At 36.8% G+C, this 10,915-nt stretch overlaps 1 protein-coding gene across 1 annotated transcript; it reads right to left on the minus strand.

Moving 5' to 3' along the window:
• Positions 1-1,037: 1,037 nt before the first annotated feature.
• On the minus strand, positions 1,038-1,676 carry LOC110262364 (antimicrobial ginkbilobin-2-like protein). The gene has a single exon (XM_021108206.1). The coding sequence runs from the start codon at positions 1,674-1,676 to the stop codon at positions 1,038-1,040; it is 639 nt and encodes a 212-aa protein (XP_020963865.1).
• Between the last annotated feature and the right edge of the window lie 9,239 nt (positions 1,677-10,915).

Below are 10,915 nucleotides of genomic sequence, written 5' to 3' on the forward strand. Positions count from 1 at the left end.
TGTTGGGCAGTGATTGCTGGTACATTTGCCTTCCCCTTGTGTTGTTCCCTTCTCTTCTCCCTTGTTTCCTTATTCTTTTCCCTTCTATTCCCTTTCTCAACTATTTTTCTTTCTAATTCTTCAGGTACTGTTATGCTTGGAGAAATTGAAGAACTACTATACTGTTCTGCATCGTTCTGTTGCACTATCCCCTTTTATTTTTCTATTTCTTCTTACAACACTTATATATGTTCTTCACTTACCAATTACTTGTAAATTCCTTCAATTAAATATAAATAGATACCTCATTTCTTCTTCTTCTTATTATTATTTCTGAGCTCCACCCTATCATAACAATGATTCATTGACTATGATTTCTTCGAAATCTTCAGCTACACATTTGAAACAGGGGTAACTAGTGAGGAATGAATTAACACTAGCCATTCTAACCAGTGATTTCAAATATATGATATAAAAAATTCTGTTTCGATGTCTAACGGATTTGAATTCCTTAAATTTAAAAAGACCATGGTTAATTAGAACCTATAATCTTCTTCATTAATATCCTTTTCTAATAGATAAAATGTCCTTTTTAACTCTGATTATTTGTTCAAAAGATAAAACATTTTTTTATGATTAGAAAATTGTTAGCAGAGAGCACTTAGACTACTTAGATTATTGGAGATTAGTTAAGAATTTTCGAATTATAGAAATGTGTTTTGTCTTTCGAGTAAATAGTAAAACACTGCAAAAGACATTAAATTTTTCTAGTAAGATATACCAAAATCATGCTTAGAAAAAGTCTTACATTTATTCTAAAAATTTTTTTTCACTCTCAAATAGACGCATATAAAAATGAGCACCAAAATCGTAGGGACAACTACTCCTACTATGCCAGCGAGACGTTTTAATCTGCTGCCATGTCCTGCACAAATCAGAATCCTTGGTCAGACATTCCATGACATGTGATTGAGGAAATTAGCTGATCAAGTAAGGATCACTATAAGAAAAAGGTCTGTCGCTATACTTTTTTTCCCTAGACTTTCTCTGACAATTAATTAGAGATTTAGCCATCGAACACATAACAAGCAAGTAAGGCGAAAAAGGGGACTAAGTACATGTGTACGATCTTCTGATAATGGTTTCGGTGCATCTACAGTATAGTTGAAGAACGAGTAGACTTCATATCTAACGTTACAACTAGGTTTGATCACCCTGCCACCCCTCTTTCCATTACAACAATTTGGGGTTTCTAAGAAAGCCCCAGCCAAGCAATAGTCACACTGTAGGCTGGACAAATCAGGCGTACACTGCGCAAGGCCATATATATTTTGAAAACTTCCACCACTTATATTCACTGAAAGAAAAGAAAACTTGCGATAAGAGTCACCTGCCGACGCCATGGTTCTTAGCTTGTCCATCAAGTTTCTCAGTGCTATGGTGTACTGGTCTATCTCTGTTGCAGGGATAGAAAATGCGTTCCACATATAAAAGTCAGGAGAAATCTCAACTGTGCCAAATATGGAGCGGTTCGAGTATCTCAGCATGCAGTAATCGTACCACCCGATAGCTTCTTTGGTTTGACAAATCTGAGGGAGAATGACTCTGGAATCATTGAGGCAGCTGTGACAATCGTGTGGTCCGAGATCTCCCCCCACACATCCCGATTGCGTATACTTTGTCGTTGTTTCGGCCATAGGAGGAATTATAGAAGTCGTAGTCAAATTTTGTGTTGGATGTGAGATTAGACAAGAGGATGTTAAGGTTAGTGCGATATGTGATACTGGCGGATGCAGGGGAATTCCCTGTGACACAACTGTAATTTAGGAAATTTGGAACCACAGAAGCTTCAATTATCATTGTGAAAAGTACACGACAAAAGAGAAGGGAAATCAACCTACAACTATTACGACAAATAACCACCGCTATTATCATCATTATGTTATGTTGTGCTCTCCTCTCCTTTCGGAATCTCTCACATACACTTCACAAATTAAAGGAGTATGATATTTTGGCCTTACATAAACAAGCTCGTACTCCGGCGAGCAAGAAGAGGTAAACATATTAGTTTTGATACCAGTTCCATTCACGAAGTCCTAGCATACACACTTGGTGATGTTGTCATGCTCCGATTCAACTAACTCAGAGTCAAATATAGGCATAGCTTAACACATAGCGTTTACTATTATATTTTCACAAAAACCAACATTCCTCCCTTGAAAAATTTTATTTCTAGAAAACATGACACAAAGTTGATATAAATAAATTTTATCATATCATCACTTTTACTACTCATACATAAATAATGACATCATAATATATAAAACATGATAAAGATTTCCAGTTACTCATTTTTTTATCAATTATCACGTTTTTATTTTTTTTATTTGTTATCAACAAGATGATGTAAAATAAATGGTAAGAATTTTTTTAGTAATTTTTAATTTTTAAAGTGCTCATTGATTTTAAAAAGCATTTAATTTTTTGAAGTAATTCTTAATTCTTACTTCTTAATTTTTAACTTTTTTTTTGTTGTTTTTACATTGTTTTTAATTAGATTTTATTAAGTTTTATTATGTTTTAGTGAAAAATTCATCTTTGGATGCTACTTTGAGTTTTGTGTTGTTTTTATTATTTTAGGCAAATTTCAGGCAAGTTTAGCAGAATCTTGTGCAAAGACGAAGAAAGAATAGCAGATGCTGTCAATCTTGACCTCCTTGCATTCCAACAAGCATAACTTGAGCTACAGAAGTCCAATTGACACGGTCTCAACGGCATTAGAAACTAACTTCCAGAGCTTTTCAGCAATATATAATAGTTTATACTTTTCTTCTAGAATCACTGCCAAAACTGGTGCTAAACATCAAGCTTGGCATTTAGCTTCCAAGAAGGAGTAGCCCCCAGCGTCGAACACCCAAAACTGGCGTTCAACACCAGTCAGGGTGCAGGGACCAGCGTGCTCACCTCCCCAATGGGTGTTCAACGCCCATTTCAGCGTTGAACGCCAAGAATCAGCACTCAACATTCACAAAGTGGGCCCCAAAGTGGATTTTAGCACTCCTTAGTTTATCTTATCTTATCCTTGTAACTTTTAAATTTAAATTAACATCTTTTAGGGTTAATATTTACTATTTAAAGAGGAGATCACTTAGGTTTATACATATTACATCAGATCTTCTTCTATAATTTTAACTCTGTTTTCTCTGTAAGTCATGAGCAACTAAACCTCTTGGTTAAGGTTAGGAGCTCTGTATATTTCTATGGATTAATATTATTACTTTTCTATTTTAATATATGTTTGATTCCATTCTAAGATGTATTTCCATTCTTCAATCTAAATGAAACTGGGTGGAACAGGAGTATGACCCGTTTTCTACATGAGTTCTTGCGAGTCTCTGACGGGATAGCATTGAACTACAAGCTTGAGAATACATCTTCTAGACGGCTAATCCACAACTCATTGGGGAGATGGAAACATCTCTTCAGCCAGGATATGGGGTGATTAGGACCTTTGTGGTATAAACTAGAATGCTGAGTATCACCATCATTCGAATTGAATGACCACTGACCCTGGTTTTTTATGAGAATCAGAGGAGATTAAATTATTAAGAAATTAGGGTTTAATCACTTACAGTTTGTCATAGAATGAATCATTCATTGTTAAAGTAGTTAGTAAGAAGTATTAATCCAGAAAGATAAACATCTCCGAGACCTTAACTGCTTCCATATATTATCTCTATACCAACCTTTTATTGCGTTTTCTTTATTATCTTGTTTTATGCGCTTTCAACAACTACTCTCATTACTTTTTGCCTAACTAAGTCCAACAAGATAGCTATTGCTTGCTCAATCCAAAAATCCTCGTGGGATCGACCCTCACTCACCTAAGGTATTATTTGGACGACGCGGTACACTTGCTGGTGAAGTAGTGCGAGTTCAAATTTTGCGCAACAAGTTTCTGGCGCCATTGCCGGGGATTGTTCGTGATTGACAACTACCGGTTGTCTTGTTGCTTAGATTAGGTACTTTTATCAATTTGTGACCATTTATTTCCTTTTGAGTTTCTAATTTTAAGTTTTACCTATTTCTCTATTTTTTTCGAAAATTTGCATTATTAATTTTCCCTAATTTTCAATTTTTAAGTTTGGTGTCTTTTTAGTGTTTTTCTTTTTCATTTATTTCAAAAAAAATTTTAAAAACTTTTCTCTTGAATTTTCGAAAACTTTTGCATCTTCATCTTTTTTTATTTAATTTCAAATTTTAAAGTTTGGTGTTATCTTTTTCTTTCTTTTTGAATTTCAAATTTTTGAAAACCCCCTCCTTTTAAATTTTCGGAAATTTTTATTCTTTCATCTTTATCTTATCCTGATTTGATTTTAAGTTTAGTGTTCTGCTAGTGATCTTTTTGTTCAATTTAATTTTCTTTAATCATATCTTGTTATCTTTCTTAATCTTTGGTCTTTATCTTTTTCTTTAAGTTTCAATTTTTGTTATCTTATCTTATCTTATCTTTATTTTAAATTCAACTTTTAAGTTTGGTATTTCTTTAGTTTTTCTTTCTTTCAAATTTGAATTTCAAAATCTTAATTTGACTTTTTCTACTTTAATTTTCAAAAATTTCATCTCTAATTTCAAATCTTGTTAGTTAATTGGTTGCTTTATCCTATTTTAATTTTAAAGTTTGGTTTCTCTTTAATTTTTCTTTTAATTTTTTTTTTCAAAAACCTTTTTAACCTCTATCTTTTTCTTTTATTTTTGAAAACTCTTTGAATAAAACCCCCCATCCTTTTCCTCAATACTATATCTCATTTGATATCTTAATTATAGTTTCAGACAGGGAGTCCTCTATACTCTCACATAAAAACTCCCATCTTTCCCTTTCTTGGTTTGTTTCTTGTTGTTTATGAGCAGGAACAGGAATAAGGAAGCCCTTCTTAGTCTTGATCCTGAACCTGAGAGGACCTTGAGGCGGCGATTACAATAAGCTCAACTTTGCAAAGTCGGAGGAAATCTCACAGAATCTTTTGAGAAGGAAGCTGAAGAGACAAATATGGCAGCCAATCCAAATATTGGAGGAGACGCAAGGAAGGTCCTTGACTCATACACTGCACCCACATCTGACTTATATGGATGCAGCATCTCCATACCTGCTATTGGTGCCAACAATTTCAAGCTTAAGCCTCAGCTGGTCACTCTGGTGTAATAAAATTGTCAGTTTCATGGACTCCCGCAGAAGGACCCCAATAAATTCATTTTTAATTTTCTGTAGATCTGTGATACTGTCAAGACTAATGGAGTTAACCCAGAGGTTTACAAGCTCATGCTCTTTCCTTTTGTTGTAAAGGACAAAGCAAAGCTATGGCTGGATTCTCAGCCCAAGGAGGGCCTGGACACATGGCAGAAGGTGGTCAATGAATTTCTGACCAAATTCTTTCAACCCCAGAAGCTGAGTAAGTGGTGCACGAAATTGTGATCTCAACGGTGCCAAAAACTTGGTACGCACGATTGTAATCTCAACTCCTTTTCACAACTCCGCACAACTAACCAGCAAGTGCACTGGGTCGTCCAAGTAATAAACCTTACGTGAGTAAGGGTCGATCCCACAGAGATTGTTGGCTTGAAGTAACCTATGGTCATCCTTGTAAATCTCAGTCAGGCGGATTCTAATGGTTATAAGGTTTTGATAATTAAAATATAAATAAAATATAAAATAAGATAGAAATACTTATGTAATTCATTGGTGAGAATTTCAGATAAGCGTTTGGAGATGCTTGTTGCTTCTGAATCTCTGCTTTCCTACTGTCTTCATTCAATCATTCATACTCCTTTCCATGGAAAGCTTTATGTTGGGGGATCACCGTTGTCAATGGCTACCGTCCGTCCTCTCAGTGAAAATGGTCCAAATGCGCTGTCACCGCATGGCTAATCATCTGTCGGTTCTCGATCATGTTGGAATAGGACCCATTGATCCTTTTACGTCTGTCACTACGCCCAACACTTGCGAGTTTGAAGCTCGTCACAGTCATCCCTTACCAGATTCTACTCGGAATACCACAGACAAGGTTTAGACTTTTCGGATCTCAGGAATGGCCGCTAATAATTCTAGCCTATACCACGAAGACTCCGATCTTTCGGAATGGAGGCTAAGAGATACACACTCAAGCTATTGCAGATAGAATGGAAGTGGTTGCCAGACACACGTTCATAGGTGAGAATGATGATGAGTGTCACGGATCATCACATTCAACAGGTTGAAGGGCGAGTGAATATCTTGGAATAAGAATAAGCTTGAATTGAATAGAAAAACAATAATAATTTGCATTAATTCATGAAGAACAGCAGAGCTCCACACCTTAATCTATGGGGTGTAGAAAATCCACCGTTGAAAATACATAAGTGATAATGGTGTTCATTGGCTTTGGCCCCCAGAGAGGGAACCAGAATGACCAAGATCTCTAATACAATAGTAAAAAAGTCCTATTTATACTAAACTAGTTACTAGGGTTTACAGAGATAAGTAAATGATGCAGAAATCCACTTCCGGGGCCCACTTAGTGTGTGCTTGGGCTGAGCATTGAGCTTCACACGTGTATAGACTTCTCTTGGAGTTAAACGCCAGGTTGTAGCCTGTTTGTGGCGTTTAACTTCAGAACAGGGCAGGAAGTTGGCGTTTGAACGCCAGTTTGCATCGTCAAAACTCGAGAAAAGTGTGGACTATTATATATTGCTGGAAAGCCCTAGATGTCTACTTTCCAACGCAATTGAGAGCGCGCCAATTGGGCTTCTGTACCTCCAGAAAATCCATTTCGAGTGCAGAGAGGTCAGAATCCAACAGCATCTGCAGTCCTTTTTCAGCCTCTGAATCAGATTTTTGCTCAGGTCCCTCAATTTCAGCCAGAAAATACCTGAAATCACAGAAAAATACACAAACTCATAGTAAATTCCAGAAATGTGAATTTTGCATAAAAACTAATAAAAACATAGTAAAAACTAACTAAATTATATTAAAAACTACCTAAAAACAATGCCAAAAAGCGTATAAATTATCCGCTCATCACAACACCAAACTTAAATTGTTGCTTGTCCCTAAGCAACTAAAAATTAAATAGGATAAAAAGAAGAGAATATACTATAAATTCTAAAATATCAATGAAACTTAGCTCCAATTAAATGAGCGGGACTAGTAGCTTTTTGCCTCTGAACAGTTTTGGCATCTCACTTTATACTTTGAAGTTCAGAATGATTGGCATCTATAGGAACTCAAAATTTAGATAGTGTTATTGATTCTCCTAGTTTAGTATGTTGATTCTTGAACACAGCTACTTTATGAGTCTTGGCCGTGGCGCTAAGCACTTTGTTTTCCAGTATTACCACCGGATACATAAATGCCACAGACACATAACTGGGTGAACCTTTTCAGATTGTGACTTAGCTTTGCTAAAGTCCCCAATTAGAGGTGTCCAGAGTTCTTAAGCACACTCTTTTTTTTGCTTTGGATCACGACTTTAACTGCTTAGTCTCAAGCTTTTCACTTGACACCTTCACGCCACAAGCACATGGTTAGGGATAGCTTGGTTTAGCCGCTTAGGCCAGGATTTTATTCCTTTGGGCCCTCCTATCTACTGATGCTCAAAGCCTTGGATCCTTTTTACCCTTGCCTTTTGGTTTAAAGGGTTACTGGCTTTTTTACTCTTGCTTTTTGTTTAAAGAGCTCTTGGCTTTTTCTGCTTGCTTTTTCTTTTTCTTTCTTTTATTTTCGCCATTTTTTTCGCAAGCCTTGTTCTTCACTGCTTTTTCTTGCTTCAAGAATTAATTTTATGATTTTTCAGATTATCAATAACATTTCTCCTTTTCATCATTCTTTCAAGAGCCAACAAATTTAACATTCATAAACAATAAATTCAAAAATATGCACTGTTTAAACATTCATTCAAAAAACAAAAAGTATTGTCACCACATCAATATAATTAAACTAATTTCAAGGATGAATTCGAAATCATGTACTTCTAGTTCTTTTCTTTTTAGAACATTTTTCATTTAAGAGAGGTGATGGATTCATAGGATACTCATAGCTTTAAGTCATAGTCACTAGACACTAATGATCATGTAATGAAGACACAAACATAAATAAAAATAAAGCATAGAGAACAAAAATAGAAAAAATAAATAGACAAGGAGATTAAGGAACGGGTCTACCTTAGTGAGGGTGGCGTCTTCTTCCTCTTGAAGAACGAATGGTGCTCTTGAGCTCCTCTATGTCTCTTCCTTGCCTTTGTTGCTCCTCCCTCATAGCTCTTTGATCTTCTCTAATCTCATGGAGAATGATGGAGTGCTCTTGGTGCTCCACCCTTAGTTGTCCCCTGTTGGAACTTAATTCTCCTAGGGAGGTGTTAATTTGATCCCAATAGTTTTGTGGAGGAAAGTGCATCCCTTGAGGCATCTCAGGGATTTCATGATGAGAAATTTCCTCGTGCTCTTGTTGAGGTCCATGAGTGAGCTCTCTTATTTGCTCCATCCTCTTTTTAGTGATGGGCTTGTGAGATGAATCTCTCCATTTCCCATGACTCGGAGGTGGAAGCAATTGTCTTCGATTTTCTCTTTCTAAAGGTTTCTCCGGCCTTAGGTGCCATAAATGGTTATGAAAAAACAAAAAGCAATGCTTTTACCACACCAAACTTAAAGTGTTTGCTCGTCCTCGAGCAAATAAGAAAGAAGGAAGGAGAACAATAAGAAAATGGAGGAGATGGACGGAGAGGGGAATTCGGCCAAGGGGGTATAAGGGGTTTGTGATGTGTGAGATTGAAAGAGTGATGAGGGGTATATATAGGAGTGGGGGGAGGGTTGGTTTGTGTATTTGGGGTTTGGGTTTGGGAAAAGAGTTTTGAATTTGAAGGTAGGTGGTGTTTTGTGGAAAAGTGAATGAGGTGATTGGTGAAGGGTATTTGGGGAAGAGTGTTATGGAAAGGTGTGAAGAGGAGAGTGATAAACCACTATTTTATGGTTTATATTGTGTTTAATTGTATGGTTTTATCATGATCCTTACACACTTATTCATTAATTTAGCATGCATTTATATTTCCTTCCTGAAATTATTACATGATTGAAAACCGGTTCCTAGGGACTTTTAATTATGCATTTTAATTCTCCTTTATTCCATTCGATGCAGTGATCTGTGTGTTAAGCGTTTCAGGCTTTATAGGGCATGAATGAGTTGGAGATTGGAAAGGAAGCTAGCAAAAATGGAAGGAACACAAGAAATTGAGGAGATAACCAGCGAGAAGTGACGCGGTCGCATGGATGACGCGACCACGCAGAAGAGAGCAAATTGCAGTGACGCGGTCGCATGGATGACGCGACCGCGCGGCATGGAACAGCACGAGTGACGCGGCCGTGTGGACGACGCGCCCGCGTGGTAAAGCGAAACGCGAATGACGCGTCCGCATGAGCGACGCGATCGCGTGACGTGCGATCTGAATAATTTGTAGAATCGCTGGGGGCGATTTTGGACCCTATTTTGACCCAGTTTTCGGCCCAGAACAGCAGACTAGAGCCAAAGAACATGCAGAAACCAGAGACAACATTCATTCTACGCAGTTTTTAGTTTTAGATCTAGTTTCTACTCCTCCTCTAGGTTTTCTCTCTACACATTCATAGTTCTTAGGATTTAATTTTCTCTTACTTTTTGGCATTAGAACACTGAGAAGAGTTATTACTTCATCAAGACTTCGTCATTCTAGTTCGTTTTCTTTACTTGGTTTATTCTTCCATGTTCTTTGCTTTGTTTAATTTTACCATTGGAATATTTTTAAGATTATTTAATACAAGGATCACTTTTATTTTTAATTAACTATTTTGATTTTTATTTACAATGTCTTTCTTTAATTCCCTTTCATGTGCTATGAATTTTACATTCACAATGAGCGAGTAGTTCCCTAACTTGATGGGGAGTTGATTGAAAGGAACCCTTGAGTTGGAAGGTTCAAGAGAAAGATTGTAATTGGGTTATTGTTGGTTTGCTCTCTAGTTCCTGACACCAATCCTCCCAAGAGTGGATTGGAACTTGTGGATAGAACAGCATTCCAACTTATTTGACCTTCCCTTACTTAGTAAGGGATAACTAAACGAAATAACTCTCAATTGTCAATTAATCTTGAGAGTATTCCATCAAGAATAGGGCTTCCATGTAATCAACTCCCAGTCAAGGCTTTTATTTAAATCTATATAAATTCTCTAATTTAATTTTCTGCCATTCAACCAAAACCTTTTTGAAAACATTCTGATTAATAAAATAGCACCCTTTCTTGCAATTTGTTGGGAGACGACCTAGGACTCATACTCCCAGTAATTTAATTTCAATTTTCTGTGACACCTTTTTAAATTGATAGGCAGATTTCTGGCGAGTTAAGAACTATACTTGCAACGTATATAAATTAACAATTTTTAATTCGCCAATTTCCGCCCGCATCAATTTTTGGCGCTATTGCCGGGGAGTTGCAATAGAGTGCTAAAGTTATTAATTAGAATTTATTTTGCTACTATGAGCTGCATGTTTCTTTCATCAAATGACGCGTTCACTTCCTGATCCAAGCTTGCCAATATTCGATCCTGAAATTGAAAGGACTATTTCACGAATAAGGCGAGCTCGGCGTCGGTTAGTCCTCTCTGAGGACGGATTTGAAATGTCATTTGAGGAAGAAACCAGCTCCCGTTCTACTAATTCAGTTGATTTACGTACAGGTAACATGGCGGCAGCCAGAAGAGTTACTATCCAGGAGGAAGGAGCCCCTGATTTTACAATGCAACTGTTTCAAGCGCATCACCCAGCGGTGGCTAAAGATTTTGAAATAAAGACCGCACTGCTCAATTTGATGCCCAAGTTTCATGTCTTACCTGCTCAAGAGCCTATTAAGCACCTGAGAGATTTCCAAGCAGCCTG

This window comes from Arachis ipaensis, chromosome B8, assembly GCF_059453495.1.
Source record: "Arachis ipaensis isolate K30076 ecotype BB chromosome B8, ASM5945349v1, whole genome shotgun sequence".
Taxonomy (NCBI): Eukaryota; Viridiplantae; Streptophyta; class Magnoliopsida; order Fabales; family Fabaceae; genus Arachis; species Arachis ipaensis.

What these genes read in the sequence shown, in the direction of transcription:
- LOC110262364 (XM_021108206.1), bottom strand. Translation starts at nt 1,676, where the DNA reads ATGGCCGAAACAACGACAAAGTATACGCAATCGGGATGTGTGGGGGGA.